The following is a 21,316-nucleotide window of genomic DNA, read 5'->3' on the forward strand; positions in this document are numbered from 1 at the left end:
GAGAGAGTGAGTGAAAGAGAGAGGGTAAGAGATAGATTGAGGAAGCTAGGGAGAAAGAGTGAGAGTGAGAAAGATGGAGAAAGATATACACCCGGGAAGGGATTGATAGATAGACAGAGATTGATAGGAAGGAAGAGAGAGAGAGATAGAGAGAGAGGCAGAGAGAGAAGAGTGATGTACAGAGAAGCACACTTACACAATTTTTATATATATTTATAATGTATGTGACGTGAAATATTGTATGTAAAAAAACTGTGTATTGTATACGAGAAAATGTGTGTATGTGTTTATGTGCTTCATTTAAATAATTAACAATAATTACCTCTTTTACCAGTTATATAGTAACAATCGCAAAAAGTAAAAAAAGGGATTTTTTAATTTTTAACGTGTTTTCTACGTATTTAATATACCCTTCATTATTAGAATTTCGTTTTAAAATCACGAATAAAGCTGTTTTGAAATAAAATGTAATATTCAATTTCTTCTTTAAGTTTTTAATATTTTTCAGTCAAATTGGTCTTAGCAATAATTTTTTAAGATAAAATTGAACTCTTATATTAGCACTGTATTAGATATTCAATATAGTGACAATTCTTTTTAAAATAATTTATGTGGATGTGTTAGAAGGAGAAACGCAAAATTCAGTTAAACTTGGTAAAAGTGAAAACTATTTTTTGGTATAGTTCTATAGTAAATACTAATAATGGTTTCAGATAACTTTAAGGTACTTGGTGAACAATTTTTAATTATTTGAACTGTCAGTGATTAAAGTAAATGTTATAGAGAATATAAAAAAATATGGGATTGAAACAAAATGGGAAGTTAAAATAAACCAAGAAAAGAAAACAGTTTTGATTGATGAGCTCTACTATCTTAACGAAATACAAATTTTAAGATAAGAACACGGGAAATGAAGATTTAAATAAGCAAAGCGATTTACTGGACACATTACAAAGGCAAAATTTACAAAGTACAAGTAAAAACATAAAATTAACTGTTCATAGAAATTAATTATATGCTTGGTTAATAAGAAAAGTGAGATATAAAAGCCAATTGAAGTATCACTTGATTTTCTTTTAAGGATAAATATATGTTGAATAAAAATGTGTAAGTGTAAAAAGAAAAAGTTCATATTTTTAAACAATAAACATTATAAATAAATTAGACAATACCAATCTTAATTTTTTTTACTGTCCTTGTAGAATTGTCAGAGCTCGTATTCAATATGAGAAGAAATAGGAAAAACTAGAAATATTTCGACACCAATACCTGGGATACGCAATCTGCAGAATAGTGGAATTGCAAGTGAAGGGTGGGGGCGCTGGGGGAATCAGCCCCGACCTTTGGTTGTCTATTATGTTAATGGTACTGTACAAAAGCGGGGGGTGATATCCTATATATTGAGAAGGAGTTGCCGACAGACATCAGTAGACATCAACCTGCTATCATGTACAAGGTGATTAGTGCTTTTTCAACGGATATACAAGTGCTTGTTGCTTTCGTTATTAGAAACGCTGTGGAACGGTGTGGACTTCTTTCCAAGACGTACAATCAGGCGGATGGCCGTTGATTGAATTTTACGCGTTGTGTCTTTTCAATTTTCAATTATTATCAAGGAAACACCTAGTATAATTTTCATAACGAAAAATTTTAACCATTTTTCAAAAAACATGTTCTTTTCGTATCTAATGGTGTTTAACTACAAGACTCGAAATATCTTTGTTTTATTCTTTTTTATTTTCAATTTGTAGTTCAAAAGAATATTAAATGCTATTGATTAGATTTTTTAAAACACATTCACAAAATATCCGACGTAGTCATTACTTAAATTTTTGGAATAATTTATGCATTTGTTCAATATTCTTTAAACATTCTAAAATAAAAAAAGGGTTTGTCTCAACGATATAATTTTTATTCGTTAACTTAAATTGAAATTTATGAATATTTGTTAAATTTCATTTTTAACGGGTTATCATAATTTACTATCATGTAGACAATGTTTTTTTTTTTAAACAAATCTTCGTATAAATATTATCATTTAATATTATTAAACGACAAGTTATGCAATTTAATTAAAGACATCATAAATTTGTAATTAAACAAATGATTGAACAATTGAAAAAATGTGGAGATAATATTTTTCTGTCTATATTACAAGGATTTTCTAATATCAGATTTGAGACAGTGTGATAGTAAAATTTACAAAAAAAATCAAATTTCTTGCTCTTGAAATTTAAAATTTTGCCCAGTTGCCATTGAAAGTTTCAATTTTTTAATTAAATTATTCTTATATATCATAGTTTTGAATTTACTATTGTTATAATGCACAATTTTTTACTAAAATAATTTAAATTCGTCAATTTTCCTCAAAGGAAAATATGAAAAAATTAAGAGTAAATTGCATATCGTGAATTGTTAATTGTGGTCTAAAATATTCTAAATTGCGCTCAAACTTATATTGCTTTTTGGTTTACCTATGTAATTTTTGAATAACCATAAATGCTAAATGGTGAATTTTAGTGTAAGAATTAAACAAAAAAGTTATATTTTGTATATAATAATTGTATAATTTAATTGTATAATATTATAATTTGAAAGCCCGCACTAGGTATATTTTAGTAGTAGTGTATGAGCATAAAAAAGGTTAAATGGAATTTAAAAGTCAACCGTTTCCGTTGATATTTAAATGTTGAAAAATTGAAATTTAACTTGCAAATTTTGATAAATGTAACTGTGAAATTTTGTGGAAAAATGGGTTAATAGACAAAAATACTAATCTTACAAAACATATAACAAGTTTTTGTTCAAATAAGGCATGAATAATAAATTTTATTATATAAATATTAGTATGAAGTTAAATGAATCCTATACAGTGATAGGACAAACGCCTTAATTTACAACAAGAATTTTGGATTTATAAATTAAATTATTCTTAAACAATGGATTTTAATCAATTTTACAATCTATAGAAAATCTTTTAATACAATTGCCAATATAAAAAAATAAACAAATATCTTAAAAATGTTAGTGTAAAAGACAGATCATTCGTTTCACGAAAAATTATATTCACTTAAATCTATTACAACGATAACTATTTTATGATTTTTATTTAATGTGGGGTAATTTGATAATTTTCATAACATAAGATCTCAAGGTAATTGGTTGACTACTAGTTTTTTGAAAAAGAATTTATCATATGTACAATCTCTATCTAATATATAGAATAATAATAGATTATAATAGATTTAATTTTTTTAAATAATTTAAAAAAATGCTTTTTTGTTTTTACAACTGTTGAATTTCTCACCGTATCAAAATTATCTTGTAAAACTGTCTGGTAATTTTTACGTTTCGATTTATTGTATTTCCTTCGATTAAAATTTGCTAGAATATTATATACGCGGATAAAGCACAATCATCCTTTTTTTTATATTATTGTATTAAACTGTGGAGTTTAGTTTCGATTTTTTTATGTCAAAAGTTTTGCATGTCGGAGTAATAAAAGTCAAATAACTCGTAATTTAATAATTTTAGGTAATTAATAATTCTGATTTTGTTTTCAAAATACTCTTTGAGTCGATTTTGTCACGGGGCGAAATTGTTTGTCACTCAATAACGATATGTGTTGTTGGTTAGTATAACTAAACCGTCTCGACCCAGTTTCCCCCCTCGTTGAAGTCTATTTTAAGTTTATCTTCACGATTTAATTTCAGAATTCTCGTTCAATTAAATTTAATTTTGTTCTCTTTTGTTTTGTAGTTGGTCCTTTTGTCGTGCTTGGCTCTCGCCTATTCCGCCCCCCAGGGCCCATCCACGGAACCCATCCCGATCCTTAAATACGAGAACAACGTCAACTTCGACGGAACATACAACTGGGAGTAAGTATTACTTCGACCGTTAATTTAAAATAGTTTAATGGTTAATATTTTTTTTCCAAGAATGACTTGATATTTATTGAAAAACTAAGGAAAAAAAGATTCATTGTTAGATGATCATATATACATATATATATTTAAAAAAAAGTTTTGTTATTATTCTTAACAAAATAGTTTTGTAAGGCTACATAACTTTAATCGTCGCGAATGGTCCTGATCCACGTTTAGTCCGACATCGCCTATCATTACCAAAATTACAAAACATATCTGACCAAAGCGCACCTCGAGAAGACACGGACCAACCCGTTGATAAATAAATTAAATTGATTGCCGTAAATTACGACGAATCGTGCGCACGAGATCCGCGTTGACAAGCCGTTGAAAAAGCCCTAAAGCTTAAACGTGTTCCTCAACATTTCCAATTGCTAAACAGGAGAAAGGAATTTTTAAATTAAAACGACTTAAAATTGTACTATTTGATCATTCGATTGGCTAATATAAATATGCATTTTTCAACTCTTCAATTGTTTTTATGTGTTACGATGCAAGAAATTTAAAATATATCGTCGTGATCTTGTGAGTCTAAAGGCCAAAGAGATTAAAACAGGACTTAATTGTATTCATTAAGTAACATCCGCATGTGCATTAATCACAGTAAACCTCGTATAAATTAATTGTTTAAGAAGGTCGGTGCTACAGTTCTAAAAAATTAGCCATACAATCAAAATTAATTTATGTGGAATTTTTTTAAACGGATCGAATAATAACAATTAGTACGGTATTTTTCAATAAAGTTAAATTTTGAATAACCTATGTTACATATAGTACAGACATAAAATGAAACAGATGAGATATATAGCGAGAATGGGCGGACCAGAATGTCCATATTTCGATCTACTGAGAAAATTGGAACTAGTTAAAATTAGTTCAACACCTTGTGCCAAAAACAATATTTTAACTTTATTTAATATTAATTCACAATAAATAATGTAATAAAAATAAAATAATACATCTGATTGTTTGTTACGTTGTTCAAAAATTCTTTTTTTAAGTTTCACCTATAAAGGACTTAACAATTGTTTCGTAGTACGATCTTAAAAATATATGCTTTTATCTTTACGTTTTTGTCTCATAATGCAAAATATTCCTTTAGATCTCCCTTAAAAAAATATTCATATATATTTATATATATTTAAAATATAGAGGAGTTAACTTATCTTTGTACCACGTTATGGTTTTCAACTTTTCATAAAAGGAAACATCAATGATTTGAATTTAACATATGGTTTTTTTCTATTATTTGACTCATTTGTCATGCATGCGCATCAGATTAGAAAATGCCTAATCGCAAATGATTTTCATTCAACGAGAATAAAAAGACCGGGATCTAAATATATTTAAAGCTAGAAAATTACAACTTTTTCACACTTATAATTACAATGCTATGTGTCATTTGCAATATATTGCCCATAATATATAATAAACGATTGGTAATTTAGTTAAAATGTTACTACTACATATCTAAACTATGTTGAAACATGCTATTTTAACCGTTTTTAATTGAAGATTCTTTAGGTTGAGTTCACACTTATACGACAAGTTACGTTGGCTTATTAAACTTTCTTTATGTATTTGAGGTTTTACGAGGGTATTTCCACAAGAGGTTATAGGGTGGTTGGTGTTTAAGAACAAATAAAAAAAAGCCCATTTGTAAGTATGTATTCGACTCCGGGAACCTTAAAGTAATGAGCGCCTTGCCAACTTCTTAAAAAAATCTATCAGCATTTGATTTGTATTGTATTTCGTCTATAACAGATTTTGATGGAAAAATAACATGACGCAACAAGTCCTGAAGCACAGTGAAAATAAGTGGACCAGAATGTCCAGATATTGATAAACGTAAAAAATTTATCTGTTATGTGTAAAATATTAGACATAATTTAAAAAAGTTTATTAATTAAGCTTAAAATCAAATGTAATCTGTATCTGGTTATTTGTTAATTTAATTTAGATATTTTGACTTACAGATTTTTACAACCAATGAAGAAAGTATTTCTTTCTAAAAATTAATATTGAAATTACACAGTGTGATAAAGTTTTTAGCTGTAGTCTTGGGCATTTTCCTTTGGTTCACACTTCCTTTTTTAGATTAGAGGAAGTAGTTTTTCTTTGCACTACGTTGTAGCCTTATTTTTTGTCAGTTGGTATTCTAGAATTTAAAGTTTGAAAATATAATAAAATAAAATTTGAAAACAATCATGTTAATGTTTGTGTTACGGTTTTTGTTTTTTTTTTGTCTTTCGGTTTTAAGCTGGTTACAACTCGGATATTGTTACCTCACGAGGCATGTCACGAAACGCTTCCGAAGACAACCGGCTATTACCGGCCTCCGACAGCATCAGAAGTGCACGAATTAGGATTTTCCCATCCGATCCTTTTGCTTTTTCTCCTAATGAGTCTTGTATAAAGCAAGGAAAAAGGTCTCGCCGGCTCTCAGCCAAGGACGTTGGGGCAAATTACGTGAAATACCCCAACACGGGATGCGAAAATACGTTTCAAAACAACATGCAAATGCGCCCCTCCGCCGCGTTCCTTTCATAGATAAACGTCTCCCTTATTTACTCAGGAATTAGGATCCGAGTTTTACAATTGCAGCGGTACCGAATTAAAATCGAGAAAAAAGCCTTGAGACGATCGCATCATCATTGTGAAACGCTATAAACATTTCACAACAGTGCTGCGGTAATAACCGATTAAATAATAAACACAAGGAGAAATTCGAGTGATTGAATACCAATGAACTGACATGAATTGTCGCCATCAATTCTTACTCATCGTGTACCTTTATTTTGAACTTTTACTCTTTAAAGTGATATTTAAAATTGATTACACCATAATGATAATTTGTGCATAATATCAACGCATTAGTTATGTAACAACAAAATATAAATTGACAGCCATGAACCGTTTTGGGTTTTTGTACTATTTGTCTTTACTGTTTTTACTTTGTATACACACCATGTCTGTATACACTACTATACACTAATAATTCACGTATCACAATCAAACATGTCATACACAACCACCCCAAATTATTCAGTTTTCTCTTTAATTTATATTATTCCCATAAGTAATGGACAGATATAAGGGGTTAAAGTTAATTTGGCTCCGTCCTTTACTGTCCCCCTCACTTTACTCATACGATTATGCATTAGTAACATGCCACCTTAATAATGAACTAAAATAGTTTTAATTTTAAGTAAATTTATTATTACAATAACAGCAGTTCAATTTATGACGATTTAACTATTTCAATTACTAATACCAACTAACTTACTTTAATACATATACAAAGCATACTTAAATAAATAATTTTACAAAAAATATGAACATCAAAACTATTTTATCGTAATTAAGACAATTTTATTTCAAATGAGTGTTGCGAATACAATCCTGAACGAAAGCCAAGGCTAAAACAGATAAAAGGCTGTGGGAGAGAAAGAGAAGGAAAAGAGAGAGAGAATGAAGATTGAGAAAAAGAAAGTGAGAGACTGAGAGAGAGAAAAAGAAGGCCGAGAAAGGGAAAATGACGCTGAAGGAGAGAAAGAAGAAAAGCTAAGAAAGACCGAACACAAAACAAGCCGAAATTAAGCATTAACAACAATTAATAACTTGTAGTCAAAATATTTATAAAAAAACACGTTTAAAATCTTAGTACAACAGGTGTCGAAAATTTGCAGAAAAAGAAATTACATATATTGCTTAAATATTGTCATTTTTATTATTACATGTTATATAAANTCGAAGTATTTCTACGTTGGCACGATAAAGAAAATGTTTTTCTGAAACCTACAACACACCAGACCGCATCTCACGATTTCTAAAAAAATATCGATTAACGGTCACTAATCACCACACATTTATATAAATATGTTCAATTCAAAGTTTTCTTCAAAACTCTGAATTTATTCTAATGCTAGTTGTTAAAAAAATTACAAATATTGCAACTGCAAAAAATATTGGGCAACCTAACTTATTTAAATAACAATAATCAATTTCATGACTGGTACTAATTAGTGTTACATTGTTTTATTCTTAATTACAACTACTACATTGCTTACAAATTATTGTTACTAATGTAAAGAAAGTAAAATCCATAAAGTATTACTGTACATACTCAGTTATGTATATTGACGACTAAAAATGTTAAAAATTAATCAAATATTATCATAATTTCTTTTGTTTCCGTGGTTTCACGGATTTAGTTATTGCATCGGACCATTTTGAAATATTTATATTCACCTCAATTCTCAATAGTCGAGTACACCAATCAATGATTTGCCTTTTTATTTACAAATACACCAGTATAATTTATATGGCAAATAAAATTTTTGATGTTTTCTTATAATCGACTTGTGATAATATGAATTGATATGATTAATCGAAAGATACAGCGTGAATTCTCTGAACTTTCAACTTAAGCACTAAGTCGGAAGAGCGCGCTTATTTATCGATCTACAATGTTTTAAAATGGACTTATGATTAATTAGTAGGACGGTATTTAAAACAATTTTAATCATTAAAAAAATATATTTACATGAGTTCAAGTTAACTGGAAATAATATTTTAGTTTTTGTATATTCACTAAAAGTGAATTAACAACAAGGAAGGAGTTAAATGAACAATGTTCAGCGTTTAAAGTGATGATGCAATTTGTCAGACATCACAGCCGTTACCTGATGCTTCCTTTAACAAAAACCATTCGTTAACGACTCACTAATGCTTATCTTGAACGGTGATTGCGTTTCCTCTTGAACGGCCTGAAACCCGACAATTTAAACGTAAAATTTTAAACAATTGAAATAACGAGGGAACGGATGAAAGGATCTTTATCCTTTGCGTCACGGCTGTCAAATTTTAAGTCAAAATTATGCAGAAAATGTTTTCCCTTTTAAGAAAAGTTTATGACGCAGTAAATCATGGAGTGTCAAAACCTTACGTGATACAATTTTGTTGGGATGAGCATCGTGAAATTCTGTTGAGAACCTTCGGAATTGTTAACTTTTTCCCCTCTTACGAGTACCCCTAATAAGAGGGAATTTGTTTACTATATGCTTCATAAGACATATTACACGTGCTTTACAATAAGTGATATATTCATCTAGATTTGAGATATAATTATTCAAAAAGCTAGTGTCACAAGCGGGATTTGAACCGACGACCTTCGGCTACATACGCCGCTGCTCTACCACTTGAGCTATCGTGACTTCGATCCTCCATTCATTTCAACCAATACAAAGAATAATTAATTGAAAGAACTAATTCTGTCAATCAGACCACTAAATATGATGGATAATGGCATTGCACGTTGATGGCTTGAATTAACTTTATTATATCTTAAATAATTTAAATTTAATCAAAATTGAGTTTTTCATAAGTGAACAAATTCATTTTTAAATGTATTAATTAATTTTAAAAATATTTGCGGCCTATTGCACGTATCAAATTGGATCGTTTCTTGTCGAACTTGGTACAGTTCAAGAAAATGTGTTCCCAATTTTGGGCTTTGCAAAAGTCATCCTTGATGAACCTTTTTAGGTGTGCTTTTTGTTTTCAGTGACCAGAGTAAATCTGTGTGGTTTTATCTATATAATTAGACTTTGTGATATTGTTGGATACAATTTTTTGGTGGGGCTCACATTGTCAGTGTTTTACCACATTTCATTCCATTCTAGTTAAAGTTTTTCGGGCCGCTTCTTAATTTCCCTGTATGCCGGAGTGCGCTTTAATCCAGTTTATTGAAATTTTCCGAACTTTTCTTTCCAAATCGACTAATATATTCCAAGTGCATTGGGCTGTCCTTGCCATGCATTTTTATGGGTTTAGCAAGTCTATAGAGGTCTGGCCCTCTGTGCTGACAAGCACTGAACCCTCTGCACCGTTAAATCTTTTCTGAATCCATTTAATTGAAGAGAATGTTCGTTGATGTAAATTATTTATGTACTTTTAAATGAAATATTATATATATATATCATGCTTTTAGATAAGTACTATATGCTGAAAAAAATGTTCATCTAAATTAATTAAGGTTTTTAGTTGATATAAAAAAGTCATTGTCACGAGCGGAATTCGAACCCACGACCTTCGGCTTGATACGCCGCTACTCTACCACTTGAGCTATCGTGACCTGGATCCACTCGGACACTAACTTCCCATGTCAAATTTGTCGTCGAGAATCCAATCCGATTACACGACATTTTAAAAATGGCAAAAATGAGGGAAAATTCAAAAGGTGCGGTTGTGATGGGAAGTTGGTGTCCGAGTGGATCGAGATCACGATAGCTCAAGTGATAGAGCAGCGGCGTATCAAGCTGAAGATCGTTGGTTCGAATCCCGCTCGTGCCATTGACTTTTTAATCTCGACAAAAAACCTTAATTAATTATAATATTTTTACATTATTAATTTCATTTTCAAGTAAAACTTTTCGTTTTTTGGACATGTCTTTAACAAAGGTTAAGGAACTAAATTTTTTATTTTTATTAACGATTGAATTACTCTGCCTACCTAGCAACATTATTATTCTTGACGTAAAACCCTACTAATCAGTAATTTGGGGTAACCGTTAGAAACAAGAATATTTTCAATTTTTAATTTACTCTTTTGTAGGAAACAATTGTCACTTAAATTAAGGGATTTATCAATTATATTTATTATAATATTGATTTTAATTTTGCTGGAGTGGGATGAGGTATGAATATGATAATGTTGAAAATCACATGGTTGTGTTAAAAATATTCTTGATTAAAAGTAGTTAAAGTATGCTTGTCCTTTTTTAATGTTCACATCAATTCAGGGATTTTGATTAATTACATAGAAGGGAAGGTGATCATGTTTTCTGTGAAATTGTCGAAATCTTTGTAGTTGAGTTTCTACAACAATTTTTAGAACACACGTAAATTTTCATTACCCTGGCGTGTAGTGCCAAGCCCTTCTGGGCCGCTAGTTTCAAAAGCACTCTAAAATATATTCTAATTCGTTTTCTTCTCTTAAATTTCAGATACGAAACCGGTAACGGCATTGCCGCCAAGGAAAGCGGCTTCGTCAAAAATTTCGGCCAGGGAGAGCCCAACGAAGTGCAGACGGCCCAGGGGTCTTTCTCCTACACAGCTCCAGACGGTCAGGTCATCCAGTTGACCTACACCGCCGACGAGAACGGCTTTGTTCCCCAGGGAGCTCATCTCCCGACTCCTCCTCCAGTACCGGAGGCCATCCAGAGGGCACTCGACTATCTCGCCACACTCCCTTCCACGCCGGAAACTCCCCAAGGTTAAATGAACAAACTGTGCCAAAAATCTTTGTAAAATCTTTGTAATAAACTCCGCTTTGTAAAGCTAAAAGAATGAGCATTTTTAACGCCCTCTGCTTTTGAACCTTATGTAAATATAAATTGGTTTTATATAAAAAGTCTAAAGCTAACGAGTTTTCATCTTTAGACATTCTTTCGGCCATAAAACATCTCAAATCAAAGAAAGCTCCAGGTTTTGACCTTAAAACTTTACTCTTAAAATAAATTAAACTCTTAAAATCCTCAAACACCTACCCAAAAAAAGCCATTATATTCAATTTATACCTATTTAATTCTCTACTACGTATCTACTTCCTTGTAACATGGAAACACAAACGTTCCCTAAACAAAAACCAACACATTTTACTCCGTCATATGAGTCAATAAGTCTACCACCCATTTTGAGTAAAATTTTAGGAAATCTCCAGAAGAGTGAAAATTCCAAACGTTCTAAGTTCCAATTTTCTCAAAACTGAGGTGTTTTTTCTTAATGTTCTATGTGCCATCGCCAATAAGCCTAATAATGCTCTATGTACCAAACCTCTTTAGAAGTGGTTTGTTACGTTCCTCAAAGATGGCACTGGTTTAAGTACGGGACATATGATTTTTCCAAAGGTTCTGTGTGCCATGGTGTATTAGCTACTTAACCTAGAACATTCGTACTTTCTACATTTAAAACACGCCTATGACTCTATATTAAAAGTAAATTTTACAAAGGCTATTACGATAAAAGTGTCTAAAGATGATCCAGGTTTTATCCAGTATAAGTCCACTTTCAATGACACAGACTTGTGCAAACGTGTTAATGTACTAAAAGAGGGGTAAACCTGATGGTATTAAAAAAGTTTATACGTCATTGATTCAGAAGTCATTCCTGTCGGATGACAAGAAAAAAGATTTCTCTGCCATGTAGGAATTTTGCCAGAAACTGCTAAAAACTATTATCAAAACATTCTAAATAATTAAAACTATGATTTATCTTTATAAGTTAATTTCATCTATTAAATTATTTAGGTTTACCAGGTTCTATGTATCAATATAGTTTTCATTCAAAGAGTTCGATGCACCACGGTATATAGAACGTTTCTTCATTTTTTTTTTTGCATATTAAGGAAAGAATATACTCCTTTATTACCAATAAAATACATTTGAATAAAGTTTTTGAGTTACCATTTGACTTATGCTGTTTTATTGCTTTCCTGAAAATAATAACCGGAGCACTTAGAACATTTGGAATTTCCACTCATGTCCTATTTACAAAAATTATTTTAATCCTGAATTCTCAAAATATAATCTCTGACGAACAATTTCGTTTTCGCAACTGCTTTCAATTATCCAACCACAGTGCCATCATATGGTAGACCTTCCTTCTTCAGATGAGGGAGAACTGTTCTGCGTCCTTTCTTGGCATAAGCTTCTTGTACTAGCTGCGAAAGAATATACTAGTTTATTACCAATAAAATATATTTCAATAATGTTTTTGAGTTACCATTTGACTTATGCAGTTTTATTGCTTTCCTGAAAAAAATAACCGAAGCACTTTGGAATTTCCACTCTTTTCCTATTTAAAAAATTATTTTAATCCTAAATTATCAAAATATAATCCCCGACGAACAATTTCGTTTTCACAACTGCTTTCAATTATCCAACAACAGTGCCATCATATGGTAGACCTTCTTTCTTCAGATGAGGCAGAACTGTTCTGCGTCCTTTCTTGGCATAAATAAGCCAAGCTTTTGTTCGAGTTTGGCACCCGGGCTCGCTGTTCAAGAGCACCTTCCCTAGACCATCTTCTACAGCAGTTACCCGATTTTTCAGAAGTTAGTGAAGGCAATCCCTCCCAGAATATTTTCGCATCCAAGCTGGGGTTCCACGGGGTAACGTGCCATTTCCCGCATTATACCAGGTTTATACAGCTGACTATAATATCCTAAAACCACCACGCTCACATTTGTAGACTATACAGCGATCTTCTCTATTAACTCTTTCGCGTCATTTCTACTCGAAACTTTTAATAACATACCACTCGTTCGAGCGTTTGTCCAGAAGTCGTGCAAAAGCCCTATATCGTGACATAACTTCTTGACGTTTCAATCATCAGTGAGGATTCCACGTCAAGGGTGTGTCGACGTACACTCCGAGATACCACACCTTGTCAGCAGTTGGGAGGGGAATATTAATTAGACTGGGGAAGAGAACTTTTTACGGAGAGTAAGGTGATGTGGATGGATTTTTCTTTGTTATTGTGTCTAACATACATGTTAATAAATATGTTCTTTTCTTTCCACTCCAAGAGTATAGGAGAGTGGGATGTTGTCAAAAAAAAAATTTTTTTTCGAGGCGTTATACCCCGGGGTGCCGCTATTTAAAAAAAAGAAAGATTTTTAATTATGTCGGGTTCGAATGCAGGGTCGCTGGATTCGAACACTGGATGTTTTTCCCCTACCTTACAGTGATAAGCGCCGTATCAACGCTTAAACCGTTGCGGCCACCGAAGTCCCTTTCACTTTAGTTGTCATATTCAATTGGTTTTTTAATTTATTTAATTCAATCTTGACTTCTGGTACCTATCCCTTTACCCACTTATCTAGTTTTAACTATATTATAAAAATTTATGGCACATGCTTATTATCGTACCACCGCCGTTATTCACGTTACGCCGTTATTTGCTAGGTGGGTAAAATAGGGTAAGAAAAATTATATTAACAACCTATATATTTTATATTCCAGATAACTGTACATGCACTACTTCACTTGTTAACCAACGAAACATATGCAAAAACAAGTAGACAAAAACATATATCTTTTTCTCACCTAGAAAAGTATTTATTAGGGCATACGTAAATACATTTTTTCCATTTAAGTATGTGAGATATTCGAGTTTACAAATAGACAAATAGATATTATCGAGATGTCTGAAAAGCACATTGGGTTCTTTCTCGACTTAAAAATTTAGTAAGTCACATTTAGTAAGTCTTTAGGCCATACAGGCTGTGTGTAATGTTTAGGTCGAGAAAGAACCCAGTGTGCTTTTGCATCTTCTTTCGACCAAATTTGACTTAAATAGTTTTACCACGAGGGTTTAAAGTTAATAACCAGCACTTTTTATACATAGACATAGTTTAGAGCTATTTACATATTTACATGGAAATAAACATATATTGACATATAGTGATATATATCTTCGGTTGACACATGGGCGAGGTGGCGAAAGCCGGTACGTCCCACCCTCCAGATCGGACCATCGCGATCAGGCCCCCTGACGCTAAACACGCAGTTAAAAATATGATAAAAGAAAGATGGCAGCGTCAGTGGGCGGGGTCGTCGGAGAAGCTCTTGCGAGTCGAGAGCACGACCGGTAGATGGCCCTCAGAAAATCTGAGCAGGAGACGAGGGATCGTCCTCACCCGACTGAGGATTGGCCATACGCGGTTGAACCATGGGCACCTGCTTTTGGGCCAAAGCCCGCGCAGGTGCCCTTTATGCAGAGAAAGGTTGCTCGATGTGTCCCACATAATAGAGGCGTGTCATGCCTTGGCTCCATACAGAGAGCGTGTAGGCATGCCGCCGGACTTAAGAAGAGTTCTCGAACACGGAAGCGAGTTTCAGAGACCCTTGTTCCTCTTTTTAGGAGAAATTTTTTTTTATTGTATATAATATGTCTTATCTGTTGTGTCTATATGTTTTGTCTGAGTGCATGTATTTATTAGAGTGAATGGCGAGGGGTGAGGGTGAAATGTAACGTCATCATCGCCCCTCGACCGTAGAGAGCGTAAGAGTGTGTGTTCGGGGTCGATGGCGGAATATTTATAAAAGTACTCCATCGACCCCAATCTACATTAGTTTAAGTCTAGGTCGGTGAAGGATTATCAAGTTCTCCACCGTCCAAACGGAATGAGTGTACTGTATGGATGTATTTATGTGTATGAATGTATTTATTTGCATGAATGTAGTGTTTGAAAGGGTAAATAGAATATAGACTTAGTTGGGGGCTGAAATGACCTAGATGTCGGAAGGCCCAGTCAAGAAATAAAAAAATAAATAAATAAAAAATAAACATATATCAATATAATGCTCCCATTGTACTTCACTACTAATTCCTCAAAAAAAAAAGTCACAGGATCATTTCCACGTGAGACACCTTATCCTCATATGGATGGGTTTTGTTGGGCAAGATGGATAAGGGCGAAGTAAGACCCTTATCCGTGGAGTAATAAGTTCGATTCTGTATGCGAATGTAGAGTTGAGCTTATATAAATCAATAAATATTTTATCTATATTCTCATGTATATATATATATAAGTAGATCAATATGACTTTGCAGAACTAAATTATTAGATTCATAATTAAGCATACAGATGTTTTAAACACTATTTGTCTTTAAATAAAACAACACTGGAAAAATTGTATTGAAAATTATATGAAATGTACTTTATAAAGGAAAGAATATTAAATTTAAAAAAATAAACTTACTTTTAATCAAATAGTTTTAAAAATATGCTATTATTTTGTACTTTTTTCAATCTTGAACGGTTTGTTTCATGCCGATGTAATATAAAACTTATATAATTTCTTTTAGATGTTTTCCTTATTCCGTAGAGAAAATAATTTTTTAAAATATATATAATTCTTATTTTTTCATAACTCTTCTAATTGGTTTAGAGTTTAAAAATAATATAGCCATTTTTTTGACGGATCGAATTGTCGGAATGACATTGATGGAAGAATTGAATAAATTCGACGAATTTTATAATCGATTGCTTTGATACCTGAGCCACTTAAATTTCGAGAGCATTCCTTGAAAAAAATACATTTTCAACGTGCATTCAAGGAAAAGATACCAAAAATTCAAAGAGAGCGTTGATACTTGGCAAAAAAAAACCTGTGAAAATGGAATCAACCTTCGATCTCGTACTTAAAAAAAAAACAACGAAAGTCATAAAGAATTAGATAGATTATAAATGTCTCTTAATGCGAATGATGCCGGTTAAATTTATAGTACGAGATTTACTAAGGCGGATGAAGACACCGGTTTGACCCTGGACTGAAGTGAGGCAGGCGAAAAAAGATACCGAGCATGTGACGGAAGCAAGTTTGACCATACTTAAAGCGCCTTTTATCGTTGAAACTTCATTTACAACTTTATTACCTTTCGAGGGGACAAATAAAGGACCGATTATCAAGGTTGTAAGGTCGATCATCTTAACATTGTATCGTGAAACCTCAAAACTGATCAGTAAAAAAATGAAAGGGAAATGAAATATTTTTTATACATTTATGATTTAATAATTCTTAAAAATAAACTTGCGAAAATTAATTAATTATTAATAAATTAACAACAGATACTTACGATTAACATTAAGAGCATCATTCGACCAAGGTGTTTAAAAACTTAATGTACGCCAACACGTCAAAAAGTGTTAGAAGCATAAATTCAAAATTTAACATGCACCAAGACAAATTGTCATAAAAAGTAACAAAAAACATTTTTTGAGGAAATATTTTACTTTATTCCTTACGTCTGAAACTGTACCTAGGCGACCTGGCCAGAGCAGTCGAAAACATACATAAATGTACATATAAATAAATATAAAGGAAAAATAAGTGTCACGAGAGGGATTCGAACCCAGGCCCTTCTTTAGCCGAAGGTCGTGGGTTCGAATCCCGCTCGTGACACCTATTTTTCCTCTCAGCTAAAAACCTTAGATAAAAAGAATAATTGGAATAATAGGCATGGTCAATTATGTCCACTAAGCAAATAGGGATTAATTTATTACGGAAAAAGTTAAAATAAGCTATAGATCTACAATAGGAGCGAAACACCTATTTGCATTTCCTTATGGAAGAGCTGAGGCTATCATAAAAATACTTAAGTGGATAATGCAGTGCCCTTCAAAAGGCGAACAATTATGAACTCAGTATTGCCAAGCCCGCGGTGAAAATACATGTGGAAAAATTCCTCAGGGTGCGTAGATCAAGTTGTTGAGCACATTCCAACCGAAGTATAGGAATTTTCCTTCGAAGCTTGAAGTTTGTGCGGAGGGATGTATATAGCATTTTTCAGTCAAATGAAACTTTTTTTCAATCAAATGAAACCTTTTTCGGAGCAAATGAAACCTTTTTTCAAGCAAATGAAACCTCTTTCCAAGTAAATGAAACCTTTTTTCATCCAAATGAAACCTTAATTCAAGAAAANTTTTGAGGCAATAAAAATGTATGCATAAATTACTAACATTTGAATTACTTGTGCCTTTTTATAAAACACCCTAATGTTTGGATTTCATTTTCTTGAAGTAAGGTTTCATTTGATTGAAAAAAAGTTTCATTTGACTGAAAAATGCTATATATAGATGAATGCAAAAAAACTAAATGGTTCTTTTCAAAACACGTAAGAAGACAAGACCGTTTTTTTCTTTAACAATTTAAAAAAAAATTAAGCTTTGCAAAAACTCAGCGAGAACGTTTTAATAAATGGTGTATATTTTGTCACCAAATTGTCCTGTTTTGTGGAAAATTTTTAACAAACAGGTTCTAATTGTAGATAAATAATAAACACAGTTCAAGTGAATTGGCACGGTTTCAAACTTAAAGCTATCATAGTTATCAAATTTACGTAGCCAATAATATTTGGCGTTTTTATTTTTATCGACTAACATATTTATGAAAAGTTGATAAATTCCAGGATTCATATAGACCAACAACGCTTTTTTCCAATGTTTATAAGTTATGTAGTGCTATGAAGGCAATCAAATATACGTTAAAAAATCAAACAATTTTATCGCAATTCTCAAAAAATAAAAAACGCACACAAACAAATAGAATTAAAACAATATTTCACGTGTGACTGGATAGGTAGTTTTACCAATTTTGACCAAAATTTCACATAAATATTATGAAAAAATGGAAATTTATATTTATATTTAACTATATATTTATGGAGATTTATATTTATGGAATTTATATTTAATGCTTAGCGCAATCTCTGGGCAGGTAGTATAAAAAACTTTCTCTATGCAGTTTACAGTTAATCCGTCGGATATCGTGGACCAAGGGTTTATCCTTGTGTTCATTAACTTACATTTTATATATAAGGAAACACTTTTATTTTTATTGTATGCATTATAAAAATTAAATGAAAATATTTACAAAAACCCAAATTATAACTTGTGTTTTTTGTTACATTTGAGACGTTTATTTTGAAAATCACTTTTAAAAAATCGTTTCAATAACATTAATTACAGTAACGACATTATTTCCTTTTAGAAAAAAAGTAAAATAAATGTGTTGACAACTACTGAAATTGTTTTCAAATGGTTTTAATAATTAACGGTACAACAAATACGACTATTCTTAAAAGTTTAATGGAAAAGATATGGAATTAATTTTTTATTAAACCTGTGTAGGTATGTCAAAAGTGTGGTTTTGAATTGTTCCGATTGTTGAACAATGTTTACATCGCCGGTGCATGTCATGAATATCATTATGTATCCCAGATATACCACAGCCATTTTTGTGTGAAAATTTGAAACGAAATAGAATTTCCGAAAACTTGGCCACTACTATTGACGATTGATGACACTAGAATTGACGATGATTAAATTTAACTGAAATAATTGTATATGAAATTATTTACAATTCACTAATTTCGTGGTCCGCTTGACCAATTAATATATTACAATTAATTAAGGTTTTTAGTTGAGATAAAAAAATCAATGGCACGAGCGGGATTCGAACACACGATCTTCGGCTTGATACGCCACTGCTCTACCACTTACCCGAGTGGATCGAGGTCACGATAGCTCAAGTGGTAGAGCAGCGGCGTATCAAGCCGAAGATCGTGGGTTCGAATCCCGCTCGTGCCATTGACTTTTTTATCTCAACTAAAAACCTTATACTTAAACCTTGTACTTCTTACGAATGTTTTAGAAAATGTACTAATAATTCTGTATTTTAATTACGTTAAAAATTCTAGAATAAATAAAAAAAATTACCAGATAAATTATTATCATTATGGTCAGGGTGATTCTTTATGGGATAACAAAATAGCAGTAAAAGTAAGTAAAAATTGGACTGTAAATGAAAATAGATTGATTTATTTTTAACACTTTATTTAAAACAAAGAACGAAAAATAAAATATTGAACATGTATTTCAAAAGTTTTGTGCGGCATGTATAAATTATCTGCCGGTAGTTGGCTATGAATTTAACTATTTTCACTATCAGATGTGTGAAATTGAGTAAGCTATTAACTAAACATTATTGAACTCGTACCTACCTAAGCATGACGTGCATAGAGTGCAAGGCTTTGAGATTTTTCAAACGTTTTAAATGTTAAGGGGATCAAGCACATGAGACATGGAAAGCATTCTATGTCCTCGATACAGGATCGAAATTCTGACATGGGCAACAAAATGAAATATATCCTTAACGGTTAAACGTTGCCTTAAAATGGTTTAGGTCCTTAAAGAGGATATACCTGTTTGTTGACTGCTTACGATGTGCACAACTCTCACGATATTATCATCTAACTTACTCAAAAGTTCCGCGGTATATTTGAGCCAACTCAACAGATTTTCTGAAAAAAAGTAAAATAATAAACAGAAAACCGGCACAAATGAAGAACGCTTCTTTATTCTAGGCACGTCTAATATGTAATTGAATAAGTACAAGTTTTGTTACATTTTATTTTATGTATATGTACATTTTTGTACATTCAATGTTTTTAAATAAATTTTCTTCATTTTAAGCTGTTTTTATGATTTGCCGGTAATAGTGCTTCCCGGTTATAACCCCGTTTTACCTTGCCTCAGAAGAGAGTTAAAACGAAGTTTTACGATATATAACTATATATAACCGATGTTAATAATACGATATATAACCACTGGAAAATGGCGAAAAAGGAGGGCAAATTCAAAAGGTGGGGTTGAGATGTGAAGTTAGTGACCGAGTAGATCGAAGTCACGTTAGCTCAAGTGGTAGAGTAGCGGCGTATCTAGCCAAAGATTGTGGGTTCGAATCCCGCTCGTGACACTGACATTTTTTATCTCATCTAAAAACCTAAATTAATTGAAAGCTAATAAAAAACGTTGAACTCTTTCTTCTCTTCTCATCACAACGCTGATGGTATGACACCCTAAGTGGAGTAGAATGAAGGAAAACTAAGCTACTTTACTAACTCACTCAATCCAGGATTTTTAAAGTTTTTATTAAATAACGGACTTATTTTTATATCATCAAAATTATGGTGGTTTTTAAAATTATTTAAGTCTAAAGAATTTTAGTGAACGGATATTATGTGGAATGATTATTCTGAAATCGTGAGATGATGTCTGGTGTGAAGTAGGTTTCTGAAAAAGATTTTCTTTATCGTGCCAACGTCTCCATCTTTATTGAGATCATCTTCAGGGCCTGGGATTTACAAACATTATTTAAATTTAACAAATACATGTAGGATGTGGAAAAAAGTGAATTTATACAATGCAAAATATATTTTTTATATTCATTCAAAGTATTTCTACTCACTCAAGTGTTTGTTTTCTGTGTAATTGTGCCATTCTTGCGAGTCGTGTTGTTTTTCTGAAACCTACATCTCACCAGACCGCATTTCACGATTTCTGAATAATCATCGAATAACGGTCACTAATCACCACACATTATGTGGAATGAGTTAAGAATAAAAAATTAGGGGTTCAGAACTGTAAAGATTTTTTCAACCCTAAGTTTTTTCAACTTAAAAAAATTAGAAAAACATTATAGATTACAAATGATTGATTGATCGAAATTGAACAACTTACCAAAGGCTGGGTGTGTTTGAAGTATGTGAGATAAACACTATCAACAAAAAACTTTATTACCGTGAAATATTTATTTATGTAATTTACGCAATACTACTTACTTCTGTGTGTGTGTGTGTGAGAGAGAGAGAGTGTGTGTGTGTGTGTGTGTGTGTGTGTGCGTGTGTGTGCGCGCGCGCGCTTTCAAAATTAAAACAAGCAAAAAGTAACTGTGAAATTATTTTTAATGTGTTGAACATACGGAATTGTAAATGAAACTTTAATAAACTTATTTTGTCATATCTATTTAAGAAAAAATCTT

At 31.9% G+C, this 21,316-nt stretch overlaps 1 protein-coding gene and 1 long non-coding RNA gene across 2 annotated transcripts; one reads left to right on the plus strand and one right to left on the minus strand.

Annotated features, from left to right (window-relative positions):
* The first annotated feature begins 1,366 nt into the window (after positions 1-1,366).
* On the plus strand, positions 1,367-11,273 carry LOC106665267 (endocuticle structural glycoprotein ABD-4-like). The gene is made up of 3 exons (XM_014391589.2): positions 1,367-1,456; positions 3,760-3,878; positions 10,934-11,273. The coding sequence occupies exons 1-3, from the start codon at positions 1,448-1,450 to the stop codon at positions 11,205-11,207; spliced, it is 402 nt and encodes a 133-aa protein (XP_014247075.1). The 5' UTR covers positions 1,367-1,447; the 3' UTR covers positions 11,208-11,273.
* Positions 11,274-11,360: 87 nt separating this feature from the next.
* On the minus strand, positions 11,361-21,059 carry LOC106665268. Its single transcript, XR_001340288.2, has 4 exons — positions 21,016-21,059; positions 19,698-19,796; positions 19,497-19,615; positions 11,361-12,648 (listed from the first exon to the last, which is right to left on the minus strand). It is a non-coding gene; the product is annotated as an uncharacterized LOC106665268 (long non-coding RNA).
* Between the last annotated feature and the right edge of the window lie 257 nt (positions 21,060-21,316).

The sequence above is a fragment of the Cimex lectularius genome, unplaced genomic scaffold (assembly GCF_000648675.2).
Source record: "Cimex lectularius strain Harlan isolate CLEC.00 unplaced genomic scaffold, Clec_2.1 scaffold186, whole genome shotgun sequence".
Lineage (NCBI taxonomy): Eukaryota > Metazoa > Arthropoda > Insecta > Hemiptera > Cimicidae > Cimex > Cimex lectularius.

Coding starts and splice junctions, on each gene's coding strand:
- LOC106665267 (XM_014391589.2), top strand. Junction 3,879..10,933: donor GACGGAACATACAACTGGGA/GTAAGTATTACT, acceptor CTTAAATTTCAG/ATACGAAACCGGTAACGGCA.